The sequence below is a fragment of the Lipotes vexillifer genome, unplaced genomic scaffold (assembly GCF_000442215.2).
Source record: "Lipotes vexillifer unplaced genomic scaffold, Lipotes_vexillifer_v1.1 scaffold496, whole genome shotgun sequence".
In the NCBI taxonomy this organism is placed as follows: Eukaryota; Metazoa; Chordata; class Mammalia; order Artiodactyla; family Lipotidae; genus Lipotes; species Lipotes vexillifer.
In genome coordinates, this window is record NW_006786690.1 from 96,490 (window position 1) to 111,095 (window position 14,606).

The window sequence follows — 14,606 nt, forward strand, 5'->3', positions numbered from 1 at the left end:
GTGAATACTCCCTAAATTGAAAAATGAAGAAGATAAAGGTGATTTTTAAGATGGAAACAACAGAAGGTGCTTATTTTCAAAGAAGAAATAGAGGTAGAAAATAATGTCTTCCAATCTTTTCCCTTAAAGAAGGTTTTCTTTCAACTTATAGAATTTATCTCAAGAAAAATAGAAAGCTGTTCCCTTTCTGTTATAAAATCACTGTAATATTACCATATTCCTAAGAAACAAAATTCAAGATTTTAACATTTTGTTTTATATGGCTTAAGAATTTATTTCCCCACTATTAAGAGTAGTATTTCTTATCTTTTAAAACCCATGACCGGCCTTCCCTGGTGGCGCAGTGGTTGAGAGTCTGCCTGCCAATGCTAGGGGACCCAGGTTCGTGCCCCGGTCCGGGAAGATCCCACATGCCACGGAGCAGCTGGGCCCGTGAGCCATGACCGCTGAGTCTGCGCATCCAGAGCCTGTGCTCCGCAACGGGAGAGGCCACAACAGTGAGGGGCCCGCGTACCGCAAAAAAAATAAATAAATAAAACCCATGACCCCTTTTGATTTATTAAAAAATCTATGTTCTCCTTTAACATTGTTCATATTTTTTAAATAAATTCATTTCTGTGTTTAAAACAAAAATTAAAGGACATGTTATTGGTACCTTTTTTTCTTTTTTTTTTTAACAAAATTTTTCTTACTTTCCTCTTGTTTAGGCGTAGATTTATAACCCTTCCTCCATGAGAAAGAATATCCCTTCCTTCTCCTTTGCTGAGAGTCTACTAATTAGAGATTGTAGTCATTACAATTATGGCTTTCAATTGAGTAAAACATGGGATATTATCACTTTTTGTTTAGATGAGATCTGGTCACACAAAAGTTTAACAAATGAGGTATTAAAGGCATTACATTTCTCTAATGATTTGACCCTAGTTTGCTCTTTCTTTTGGGATGAAATCATATATGTATTAAATACATTATGTACATTGACACTGTTAAAAAAATCCCATAAAGACAAGACATTTCATTTTAAAACTAAAACAGATATAAGCTGGTAAAACAAAAAAAACAGTTCATCTTTCACAATTGTGAATCAGTTTCACGTCACATTGGTTGTGCTCTTGTGAGTAGAGCAAAACAAATGCAGGGAAGATTGCTCCTGTGAGCTTTAGTTATTGCCAGCTATAATTCTGCAGTACTGGTTATCTACGTCATGTAGTATGAAAACTTAGCTTTTGAGGCTCTGTGTATGAGTTACACGTGAGTGCATTGAGCATCAAGTTCTTCTGACCCTTAAATTTTTTTTTCTTTTGACATTCTAGATCGGGGCAGGGAGGAAAGCTGTGTCAGAGTTGGACAGTTTTGCGTCTGATTGTGTCCCCTATATGTGTTTTCTCTCCTTTTCCCATTCTAGAGCGTGACTCTAAAATAAAGTGTGTTGTATTACACCAGAATAGAGCAGTATTAGTGGAGTGGTGGTAAATTGTTATAAGTGAAGTTTTTCATTTCCCTTTTTATTCATTACTTCTGCAATAAGATTCTATACTTGCTTTAGCTTTGTCAAGTTGGTTACAGTGGTTGGTAAAATAAGTGAAAACAGGTGTGACCTTAATTAAAGGCATAAACAATCACATCTGTTTTGGAGAAGTGCTACTTTCATTTTTGTTAAATAGAAATGGAGTTTATAGTTTTTATAATTGTTTAGTTTTCTAACATCTTTCTGTCTGACTTGGCAGCAGGGCACAATAAGGTGTTCTTACCTTAAATGTGGGGCTTAGAGTCCTATTTCTCTTTTTTAGTTTGAAAACCAGGCCAGGAAGAGCAGGGTCTGAGAAGGTAAAGATTTTGCTTAAATAATTGACTAGGCAATACATGGAGTGGAGCTCGTTATTTCAGGATAAATTGGGTCCTAGCTTTACATGATTATTTTCCTTAATTCTAAAATTCAGTGTTTCACTTTACTTATTTATTTGCATTATTAAGATAGATCCAGAAGAGTTGAGTTTTCCTTTAAGCTGATTACATATATACAGATAGTTGGTTGCGAAAGTATTTATTTGATATTCCAGTTTGCCCTATTTAAAGTGATTGTGTGTTAACAGTTATGTAAATGTTCCCCATTAAAGCAGGTTAGATGTTATCATAACTTCTTGACTGGCTAAGCTAGTTTTTATCATTTTTTAATGTAACCCTAATTCTAAAAAAAGTTGTGTTTTAGTTAATTGCACATGGCTGCTATAAAGTGTTTAATGCATTGGGCACTATAGTAACCATGTTTTAAGTACAGCAGAAGTGGCTCCACGTGTTGGCTTTTGCAAGGAATTATAAAAGTCATTGTGTAAACCTATCCTGACTTGGTGCAGCCTGTCCATTTTGAAAAGCCACGTGCAGATTTGAGATTTTGAGATTGGAGCTCACGTAGAAAGATTGAGGTAGCAAAATATTTTTAAAATTATTCTCTGATGGCCTCAATGATAATGCTTTAAGAGTACATAAAGTTTTGAATCCCCCCTCTTTTTTAAATAGACTGTGAAGACTGCTGAGAGACACTTGCAGTCCAGTCACATAAGTGTAATAAAGAAACATTGGTCCTCATGGAAGAAGAGCAAGATTTACCAGAGCAACCAGTAAGTATTTCCTTTACAATTTAAAGTTGATTGTAGAAAAGCTAATCTTAAGAGGTGTTAAATATTATTCAGTTGTACTACAGATTCTAAATCAGAAATAAAATTAAGGAAAGGAATCCTTAATACTTTCCTTCTAAGAAACGACGTTCTGTGTTCCTAAATTCATATTTTGCTAACTTAATGCCAAGAACTTGCTTAGAAAATTCAGCATTACAAAATAAATATTGTCTTTAGAAGTGTCATTTAAAAAAAGCAGTGGCTACTCTTACAGTTTTTAGAAAATAAAAGAGGACATCTATTTACCAAACAGTATTTACCATTTCTGCCAGAAAATCTAGTTTTATCATTACCTAAATTTCCCTGACTTAATTTTTTTTTAAGTAGTAGTAGTAGTTGAAGAAAGTATAATTTGACCACTAGCTAATTCTTAAAAATAGATAAGACCTTCAAGAATAGGTTGAATTCTTAATTTCTTTTAAATATTTAACATAAATAAAATCATTTTAAATGTCCCCAAGTGATACAGGTTTATTGCCTTGCCATGGCTTTTTTGTTTTTGTTTTTTCCTAAGTGTTTTTTGACCCTTAGCATTTAAAAAAGGAAGGTAATAGTAATCATTCTATTAAGATACTTTTGTGTTAAAGAATCTTTTCCTTTTGGCTTGACCTTCTTTTTCTGAAATTAGATAAATACTGATTCAATTTGCTATTCAATTTGCTCTCCTGAACGAGCCTCTTGCATTTTATATTAAGAGAGAATATAGAGTGGTACCTCCCTATGAAAATCCAACCTAAAAAACTTTGAATTTTGAAAGCAGATAATAGGGTATGTTTTTCATGTTCTAGATGTATTCTTTACATCAGTGATATATTTTTAATATTTTACTTTATGTTGAGAATACTGGTGCATACTGGTGATTCTTTTGCTATTAGTCTTTTAGCCCCTCACTTAAGTATAAAACTAGGAAAACATGAGCAGTTGGTAAAAGGACCTTTTGAAACATTTAAAATGTCACCCCATATCCCTGGTGGAACATTAATAATCAGGGAAATGGTAGGGTTAAAAATCATCCTCAGTGGTATATCTAAGATATACACTATAAGAACAAATAGCTGAATTAGAGACACTAAATGTACCAAAGAAGATTCTGTCATTGAGTTTTTAATATGGTAAGACAAAGGTCTAGTCATAGTTTCAAAAGACTTATGTAAGTGTTGACGTACTGTTGAAATGAGTATTGTTGTTAGTCACTCCTTACCTATTTAAGGTAATGAGAATTGTGAAGCTGACGTGCTGGTGAGTCGTTTTTTCCTCTCTGCTTTATTTGTTTGCTGTTCTGTTCAGTATCTATAATATGATGTGCAAAATCTGATTATTACTTCAGAGAAAGGTAAGAAATTAAAGTGCTTTAAAAACAAATTTTCTGGGAATTCCCTGGTAGTCCAGTGATTAGGACTCTGTGCTTCCACTGCCAGGGGCCTGGGTTCGATCCCTGGTTGGGAACTGAGATCCCACAAGCCAAGTGATGTGGCCAAAAAATTTTAAAAAGAAAATTTTTTTTAAATACTAAAAAAAAATTTTTTTTTAACCCACAAATTTTCTGCTGACTATAAATGGTGATTGTCATGAGGCATCTTTTTTTTTAATTGATTGTACCTGGGTCTTAATTTATAAATTTATAAAGGTGATTGAGTGACTACATGAAGAGGTCAGTGCCATTGAAAAAAAAGAAGAAGAAAAAAAGAAGTTTGGACTTCCCTGGTGGCACACTGGTTAAGAATCCGCCTGCCAATGCAGGGGACACTGGTTCGAGCCCTGGTCCAGGAAGCTCCCACATGCCGCGGAGCAACTAAGCCCGTGTGCCACAACTACTGAGTCTGTGTGCTACGACTCCTGAAGCCTGGGAGCCTGGAGCCTGTGCTCTGCTACAAGAGAAGCCACCACAATGAGAAGCCCACGCACCACAACGAAGAGTAGCCCCTGCTCGCCGCAGCTGGAGAAAGCCCGTGTGCAACAACGAAGGTGTAACGCAGCCAAATAAATAAATAAATTTATGTTTTTAAAAAGTTTCATGTTACATTTCTCTTAGAGATGAGAGACATAGCAGACCACACAGGGTCATGGGGGTAAGCACCAGTGTCATTCAGGAGGCAGAGATGCATAGGGGAATTGTAAGAGAATGCATAGGCTACAGCCTTAATTGAGGTTTCCACAGGCAAGGTGAAGCAACGTAACATAGGGTAATTGTTTATTTAGGATTGGCTAGTTTGAATAATTCCAGAGGGTTTTGGGGTATAGAAGCTATCACTAGGTATCTGACACTGGGTTGATTTTACAGCAGGGGAATATAGTTCAGAGTATTGTTCAGAATATATGCTCTAGATTGCAGGGGAGATGTAAGCAACTTTGGCTCTTAGTTTGGCACTGTGATTAGTGGGTGCTGAACAGACAAATATAGAATCTAAGAAAATATAGAGCATTTATTAACTGTTAAAAATAATTAGAATAAGAAGAGTAAATGTCAGATGTTGAGGAGTAAAGCTAATTTTCACAGGCTGTAGTAGAAATCTAAAACTTGAGTGGAAAGAATGGTCCTGTCCCAAGTTGATGATGATAAAGCCATGATGTAAAAAAAAATTATTTTATTGCGGTATAGTTTATGAGGTATATACAACGTTATGTTAGTTTCTGGTATACAGCAAAGTGATTCAGTTATACGTATATACAATAGTTTGCATCTTCTGATCCCAGACTCCCAACCCATCCCTCCCCAACTCCCCTCCCCCTTGGCAGCCTGTTCTCTATGTCTGAGTCTGTTTCTGTTTCATAGGTAAGTTCAGTTGCATCATGTTTTAGATTCCACATATAAGTGATATCATATGGCATTTGTCTTTCTTTTCCAACTTCACTTAGTGTGGTATCTCTAGGTCCATCCATGTTGCTGCAAATGGCATTATTTCATTCTTTTTTATGGCTGAGTAGTATTCCATTACACACACACAGACACACACACACACACACACACACACACCATACCTTCTTTATCCATTCATCTGTTGATGGACATTTAGGTTGTTTCCATATCTTGAATAAAGCCAAGGTTTTTAACCCTGCTGTTTACTTGTGTATAAAGAGAGATGTTGCTGATGAGCATTACTATTGGAGTTATTTTAATCACATTGTCTCTTCCTTATTGAGTTATCCCTTTCTTGTTTCTGTACTACTTGCTAGCTCTATCTCAAGATTGTTCCAGTCATTGTTCACAATACAACATAAATCCTAGCCTCAGGTTCTCTTTCACTTACCGCTATTGCCAGTCAGTCCTCAATCCCCTGCAGTCAGAAATGGTTCTCTCTATGGTCATCACTTACCTTGAAATCACTCCATCTTTTTACCCTAGTCTTCATCTTCCTCAGCTACTCTGAAGCAGCTCATATTATTGTCCAAACTAGAACTCTTTTGTAGAGTGAAAGGAGGCACTAACCAAACTCGGTTTTAGGATAGGAGTTATAAATTAACACTGTTCCTGGCAAACTAGAAGCACTTAAAAAACTTCTTTATAGCTATCAGGGTGCTCCTTGAGCTCAAGTTTTAAAAGGACATATATACATAGGAAAAATTTTTAGAAGACTATACACGAAACTTAATACTGAAATCATGGAGGTTTGGGGGCAGAATAAGGTCTTTTATATTTTATTTTATACATATCTGTATGGTTTGGGTTTCTAAAAATATGAGCATACGTGCCTTTTGTATTTAAATATTAAAAAAAAATTAGTAATACTGTAGACAAAAGAGGTGGTACATGATTACAACCACAGTGTACTCTAGGCTAAAACATGGAAAAGGAGTGAAGCTTGGGAAATATTCTTGATTGAGAGCAATGAAAAGGACCCTAAAATTTGTGGGTTTGGCTTGGAGAATAAAAGGATGGAATAAGTGGCAAAGAGAGAATGACTATACCCAACCCCTAATTTCTTTTTGTCTTATCGATAAAGGAAAGTAATCTTTGCCTTCCTTGGTGGCACAGTGGTTGAGAGTCCGCCTGCCGATGCAGGGGACACGGGTTTGTGCCCCGGTCTGGGAAGATCCCACATGCTGCGGAGTGGCTGGGCCTGTGAGCTATGGCCGCTGAGCCTGCGCGTCCCCGTGAGCCATAGCCGCTGAGCCTGCGTGTCCGGAGCCTGTGCTCCGCAACGGGAGAGGCCACAACAGTGAGAGGCCCGCGTACCGCAAAAAAAAAAAAAGAGAGTAATCTTCAAACTATAAAGGATACCATATCAATTAAAAATATTTTATTTCCACATTTATAAGCAGGTACCTAAGTTATTTCAAATGAGTTCTAATTCTCTAGACTCCCCCCAGTAAAAAGACTGGGTTTGGTGCTCCTTCTTTGTGTTCCATAGAACCTTGAACTTCTAGCAGAATCATTATTTCACTATTTTATTTATTACTTTTTAAAAGTTTTATTTATTTTTGGCTGCGTTGGGTCTTCGTTGCTGCGTGTGGGCTTTCTCTAGTTGTGACGAGCAGGGGCTACTCTTCCTTGCATGCAGTGGCTGCTCTTGTTGTGGAGCACAGGCTCTAGGTGCACGGGCTTCAGTAGTTATGGCACGCGGGCTCAGTAGTTGTGGCTCACAGGCTTAGTTGCTCCACGGCATGTGGGATCTTCCTGGACCAGGGCTCGAACCCGTGTCCCCTGCGTTGGTAGGCAGATTCTTAACCCCTGTGCCACCAGGGAAGTCCCTGTTTCACTGTTTTAAAAATTATCTATTTCTTTTCAACCAGACTATAACTTCCTTGAGGTCAAGGACTGTATTTTGTTTATCATTATATTCCCTTTCAGGAGGGCTTGGTAGAGAACAGTCAGTTGAATGAATGATAGCGTGAATATGAACTAGAATTCTCACTGTAGGCATTTAACATTGGAGAATGAATCTGCAGTGTATTTTTCTCTCACATTCGTCTCATGTGGATTGACAGCTGTCCTGGGCCAGTCTTCATGAAGGTTTCTTTCATCTTGTGATGCTATTATCTTCAACTGTGGCCTCCATGGTTGCCAGAGAAATGGAAGAGAGGATTGGAGAATCACATGAGATGTTTTTAAGGGGTAGTTGCAGAAGTGGCTTACGTGGATGGCTCCAACCTGACAGCAAGGGGGTCTGGAAAATGCCATCAATCTGTGTCTTAGTCTATTCTGGCTACTGTAACAAAATGCTGTAGAATTGGTGGTTCATAAACAATAGAAATTGATTTCTCACAGTTCTGGGGGCTGGGAAGTCCAAAATCAAGGCGCCAACAGATTTGGTGTATGGTAAAGGCCTGCTACCTGGTTCATAGACTGCCATCTTTTTGCTGTGACCTCACATGGTGGAAAGGGAAAAGGAGGTCTCTTTCTTTTTTTAATTTATTTTTAAATTTTTTTGCTGCACAGCTTGCGGGATCTTAGTTCCCCTGACCAGGGATTGAACCTGGGCCCCCGGCAGTGAACCTCCTAACCACTGGACTGCCAGGGAATTCCCAGGAGGCCTCTAATCCCATTCATGAGGGCTCCACCCTCATGACCTAATCACCCCAAAAGCCCCACCTCCAAATTTCATCATATTGGGGATAAAATTTCAAAATATGAATTTTGGGGGAAGACACAGACGTTCAGTCTATAGCATCCTGTGTGCCCAGGAACAGGAAAAAGACCACTGAATATTTATAAGTGAATCTACAATAATCTTCTCTTTGTTTCACCTGTTTCATTTTTCACATCTAAAGAACAATATGTAACTCCTTTCCCCACACATTCCTCTTAAGAGAAACAGCCCCAGCTTCCATCAGTTGCTGCATCCAGATCAAATCCAGGATCTGATGCCCACTAGTTTCTACTAGGTCCAGATGTGACTTCTTTTGGACGGGTACCTGTGAACTTAAAAGACATGTTTTTTGCCTCCCATCGCAAGTCACACTCCACATGCAATGGTGGAGCAGGCAGTTGTCTCTGCCATGGGTATTTACCTTTCTAGTTTCTAGTAATGTGGAATGCTTACTCTCACTCTCTACATACTCATTTCCTTATGTAAAGTTCTGGAAGTAAAATTAATAATTAGATGACTGTGGGCTTCCCTGGTGGTGCAGTGGTTGAGAGTCTGCCTGCCGATGCAGGGGACACGGGTTCGTGCCCCGGTCTGGGAAGATCCCACATGCCGCGGAGCGGCTGGGCCCGTGAGCCATGGGCGCTGAGCCTGCACGTCCGGATCGTGTGCTCCGCAACGGGAGAGGCCACAACAGTGAGAGGCCCGCGTACCACCAAAAAAAAAAAAAAAGATGACTGTTGGTAAGCACAATCAAAGAAAATAGCATTAAATGTTTTTTGTGTATAATTTCATCCAGGTTATGATCAAGCCCTTTCCCCTTCTAGAATATAGAGTATGACTTTCTAGTAAAGAGAATGATATGCTTTGTTTGACAGTGGTGGATAAATTCTGACAAAAACATCTTCCTTTTTATAGGCTTCATTAAGACTTCTGTTGGATTTATTATTCCCAAGATTATAGTTTACCAAGCCCTAGTATGATTTAGCCTCTTGTTAAAACTTAGGAGGCACTATAGTTATATACTTGAAAGTCATCTCAGAATAGTTCTGGAATGATTTTTGAGATGCATAATATAATTTTCTTATCTAGAAAGTGGTATTTCTTAATCTTGTCTTTGAAATTTTGGAAATTCAGCTTTGTTTTTGCTGCTTTTGGTGGTAACATTAAAATTTAACAATGTATTTGTCTTTCATAAACACCTCTCTCTCATTCGTTCTCTCCCTTACCACCCGCCCCACTACCACCACCAATTTCATCTTCACAGCAGGCCTGTGAAATAGTCATAGTTTTCTTTTACAGTTGAGAAAACAGATGTAGAGAAGTAGACATACAGTGAATTAACTCTCAGAACTGAGCCTTGAACCTGGATATTCGGAATTTGTGTATTGGGTTATATGTATTCCTTTGCTCTGTTATATTTAAAGCATGATTTTTTTTTTTTTTTTAAAGCAGAGGCACAAGAAGAACTCTGATTTATGAATTTGCCAGTGGTTCTTCCTTTTTGTGTAACCTTTAGTCATAACATGCCTGTAAGATTGTCATTTTTTTAAATGACAACTTTATTGAGATACAATTCACATCCATTTTAAAGTATACAATTTGATGGTTTTTAGTATATTCACAGAGTTTTGCAACTATCACCAGAGTCAATATTAGAACATTGTCATCACTCCAAAAAGAAATTCTGTACCCATTAGCAGTCACCCTCAATTCCCTCCCTCCCTCAGTCCTAGGCAACTACTAATCTACTTTCCTATTGACCTATTTGTGGATATTGCATATAAATGGATTAATAAAATATGTGGTCCTTTGTGACTGGCTTCTTTCACTTGGCATAATCTTTTCAAGATTCATCTGTGTTAGCATGTATAAGTACTTCATTCCCTTTTATTGCTGAATGTTTCATTGTATGGATTTATTTTATCATTCATCATTTTATTTATCATTGTATTTATCTGTTCATGGACACTGGGGTTGTTTCCACTTTTTGGCTATTTTGGATAATGCTGTTAGGAACATTCATGTCCAAGTTTTTGTGGGCATGAGTTTTCATTTCTCTTGGTTATATAGTCAGGAGTGGAATTTCTGGATTATATATAATAGTAACTCTATGTTTAACCTTTTGAGGAGCTGCTAGACTGTTTTCCAAACTAGCTGCACTATTTTACATTCTGTCAGTTTCTGGATTGTATTGTTTGAACCCATCCTTTTGTAATCCAGTGAAATCTGTCTGTATCCTTTTAGTTTACCTGCCTCTAGTGCCAAGGTTTCCTATCCCTGACTTACAGGAGGACATAATTGCCCAAATCAAGGCTAACAATGGGCTATGAAAGGTACAAAATTAGTTGATAACACATTTTCCTCCCCCAGACGTTTTTGTTTGGTAGATATGTCTTTAAGTACATTTTCTCCATTTCTATTTATGAGTACATACTCTTTGTACCAAGTTGGCACTGTAGTAAATAGAAAGTAAAAAAGCTTAGTTCTTACTTGAAAGGCCATTATGGTATATTTTAAAATTTTGCTCCAGGGCTTTTTTTTTTTAGTTCTCTAGCTAAATTTGTTACTCTGTGGCACTAATAAAATGAAGACTGGTAAATTAGATTCCTCAGTGCTCTAGTTTTCTTTATATGGATTACTGTTAGGAGACCATAGACTGTTTTAAATTCATTTCTTTTATCGCAAAGAGGGTCTTTGGGTGAGCTAAGCATAGATTCATCACCACTATTAGAAAATTACATTATTATCTGACCTTATGTAAATACTGTCATCTTCAGGTGGGAGGGACAGCACATTTATATTATAGCAAGAGCCTGTATTTTTTCATTTGTGAAATGACATAAATAGATAAACTAGAAAGATTAAGTAGATAAACTAGAAAGTTGAATTTTTCTTATCTTTAGCCTTGCAGTTTCCAGTCAAAATGTGTTTTCCAGCATTACTCCATCAGCGCATTTTTCTCCTATGCCTTTCAGTGAGGTTATGTCATACGTTTGTAATACAATTAAATTCTCTTGTCACAGTATGTATACCATCCTGGAATTCCTTGACCTCCTGGTTGGTTTTGGTATCTTTTATCATACAGAAGTTTTGAATTTTTTTAAAATCAATCTGTTTTCTCCTTTATGGCTTTTGAATTTAATATCATGCTTAGTAAGGGTTTATGTACCTCAAACTTCTTTTTTTCTTTTTTCTTCATATGCTTCTATAATTTTGTTTCTAAATTTAGAGGGTTTTTAAAAAAATTATTTATTTATTTTTAGCTGTGTTGGGTCTTCATTGGTGTGCTCAGGCTTTCTCTAGTTGCAGAGAGCGGGGGCTACTCTTCGTTGTGACGCGCAGGCTTCTTGTTGTGGCGGCTTCTCTTGTGGAGCACGGGCTCTAGGCGCGTGGGCTTCAGTAGTTGTGGCTCGCAGGCTTAGTTGCTCTGCAGCATATGGGATCTTCCTGGACCAGAGCTCGCACCCATGTCCCCTGCACTGGCAGGAGGATTCTTAACCACTGCGCCACCAGGGAAGTCCTGGCAGGTGGATTCTTAACCGCTGCACCACCAGGGAAGTCCCTAGAGGGTTCTTTTTTAATGCCCCTTTTTTCTTTATTGGTACCTATGAAAATTTAGGCAGCATTATATAATGAGTTGATGTGCCATAAGCAAATAACCAGGAGTATTTGGTTTTATTTATTTTGTCATGTTTTCTCATGAGGAGTGGCTGTCCATGAGAAATTGTATGTGCCTTGTATTTAACTTGTATTTATTATTTACCTTGTCTGAATTGTTAAATTTAATCATATTAAATAGCTATATTCCCACCGGATATGTTTACTTGAAATTGTTTAGCAAAGTTGCTGCCTCTGTGAGTTCTCTTTGCAGTGGTTGGCAGTACTCTTTGTCAGCTTGAAATACTTTAAGTATTCATAATTTGTATGGCTAAGCACACTAAGCATACTTCTACTATAACTAGTAATTCTAATCAGAAAACTCTAAAATCAGATTCTTTGTCATATAAAAAAACAGGGAAAACTTAGTAGTATTAACCATTGATCTTTCATTTATGGATTCTTAAAACTGTTTCAATGAAAATGCTTTTACCTTAGAAGGAATTAGAGAAGGTGAAAATATGGGGAAAAAACAGTATAGTGTGAAGAATATTTTTTAGATTACTGGTAACCTGATTAGAATTTATTTTTATTTTTGGCATGTAAGTAATTTGAATATGAAGATATTTCTGTTAAATAAATGATTAGATGATAGTGAGATTGCCATACTTACTGTTTGAAAATAAAACTGTGTGTCTGGTAAAATTTTAAACTAACCAGTTTGTACCCAAGTTTGGATACCTTATCCTGGTAAACATTCTGTGTTGAGTAAAAATCCTGGTAAACCTTTTATTTACCTTGAATCTGAGAAACACTTTTCATTTAAAAAAAGAGAGAGCCTCATGTGAAAAACAAGTACATCTCTAACTCTAAAATATAATAGGGATTAATAAAATAAGGGAAACAAAAGCAAACAGTTACCCTGTAATTTATTAGTTAATATTAGGCTGCCACTTGAGTAGCTAGATGATTTTAAAAACAGATCAAGACATTGATGCTTTTGTATAATTGTTTTACAGGTGAAAAAAGCCAAGATGCAGGAATCAGGAGAGCAAACTTTAAGGTATACAGAGTTGAATTTCTTTTTAATGACCTACTTATAATTGTTTTTACATGCTGATTAGTATATGGGCATGATTTGTGTTGACTACCCTCTTTTTGGTTTTTAGCATCAGTCTTTACGTTTTGAAATTATTTGGTTTAAGGTGAAGATTTTCCTCTAAAAGTTTGTCCTTGAAACACACAGGTGCTGATTTTTTTCATTTATTCATTATTTATTCAACAATATATACCAATGTCATGGTATCTCTCAGATCCTGTGATATGTGGAAGAGACACAATGGTGAATATTCTTCAGTCAGATGTACTGTATACTTAATAGGGAAGACAGAAATAAGGAAAATCCAAGGGGTTAATCATTAATTACCAAATGGATATGGGACACCTTAGTCATTAGCTTGGCTCCCCTTATAGAAAAGAGGCAGCTTCTTTGCATGTCATGCTCTGGCTTCCACAACACCATGATTTTCAGTTGTACACAGTTCTTACCTTCTGTTGTTTGTCTACCAACCATATGAACCGGTAACTGCATCACCTCTAACATCTTAATTTTAAGAATCCTACTCTTATACCACCACACACACTCTCATTCCAGCTTATTTATTCTATTGTCACACTAGCCCTCTGTCTTATACACTTCCAATTAAATGATCTGTCATATTTTCACTATCAAGTATTGACCCTTTCCCCAAAAAGACTTCAGTAACTCCATTTTCCCCTTTTCCCAGCTCCTGGCAACCATCATTCAGCTTTTTGTCTCTGTGATTTTGAGTACTCTTAAGTACCTCTTATTAGTGCACTCATAAGTTATTTGTCTTTCTGTGACTTGCTTATTTCATTTAGCATAATGTCTTCATGGTTTATCCATGTTGTAGCATGTGTGAGAATTTCCTTCCTTTTAAGGCTGAATAATACTTCGCTGTATGTCTGTTCCACACTTTGTTTATCCATTCTTTAGTTGGTTGTGTTAATTATTGACAGGAGTTCTATTGAATGAGAATGAAATATTTGTGGTGCTTACTTTTGGAGTTTGGGTGTTTTTGCTCTTTTTTGGAGGAGGGAAATTTTATTTTGGAGCATTTTTTTTAATATACACACATTGTTAAGTAAAATTTATGTTTATATAACTGAAAATATTTTGAGACTAATAATTTTTCTAGATACAATAACTTTAAATATTTAACAAAGTGCTGGAGTTAATTCACTGTCTTGGTGCTGTTGTTTCTATTTAATCTCTAGATACTCAGTTGAATAGGAGGGGATTTTGCTGTAAGATTACAGGACCATAGGATTTTAGGAACTGGTCCATTGTATGCCAGACCATACAAATATACCTTTTAAGATACAGGATCTAGAAATAGTCTTTCAACAGTGGGTATAACAGTGAACCCCAGACTTATTCAGGTACACATAGAAGACCAGTCATTGTAGTCAGAAATGTGAAGTTCTTGTCTGGGTTTATACCTTTCTCCTTGGAATCCTATTTAGTTAGGCATAAGATGGGGCTCAGAAGTCTGTATTTTTACCACTCAGGTAATTATAAGAAATAAGCCATTTTGGGAAACAATGATGTAATTATTCGGTATGATTTCTTACCCTTACCCTCAATTCCCATAGTAATATCTTGGTTGGTATATTAAGCGCTATTCCAGAAATACAGACAGTTGAGTAAATATGTTAAAATAAACTTCATCTGGGGATTTACCTTTAAAAATTAATTACGTCTTAGGGAAAATTGTTTGAACAT

The 14,606-nt window shown here is 36.7% G+C and overlaps 1 protein-coding gene across 4 annotated transcripts in view; it reads left to right on the forward strand.

The window, feature by feature from the left end:
- EYA3 (EYA transcriptional coactivator and phosphatase 3) overlaps nucleotides 1-14,606 on the forward strand; it is a 96,571-nt gene that overhangs the window by 29,668 nt on the left and 52,297 nt on the right. For 3 of the 4 annotated variants that reach the window (XM_007459068.1, XM_007459069.1, XM_007459066.1), the window contains exons 2-3: nucleotides 2,518-2,618; nucleotides 12,820-12,863. In XM_007459068.1, the coding sequence (XP_007459130.1) occupies nucleotides 2,586-2,618; nucleotides 12,820-12,863 (77 nt within the window). In that variant the 5' untranslated portion in view covers nucleotides 2,518-2,585. Of the gene's footprint in view, nucleotides 1-1,807; nucleotides 1,828-2,517; nucleotides 2,619-12,819; nucleotides 12,864-14,606 lie in introns of those variants that run through there. The other variant, XM_007459067.1, reaches the window with a different exon arrangement.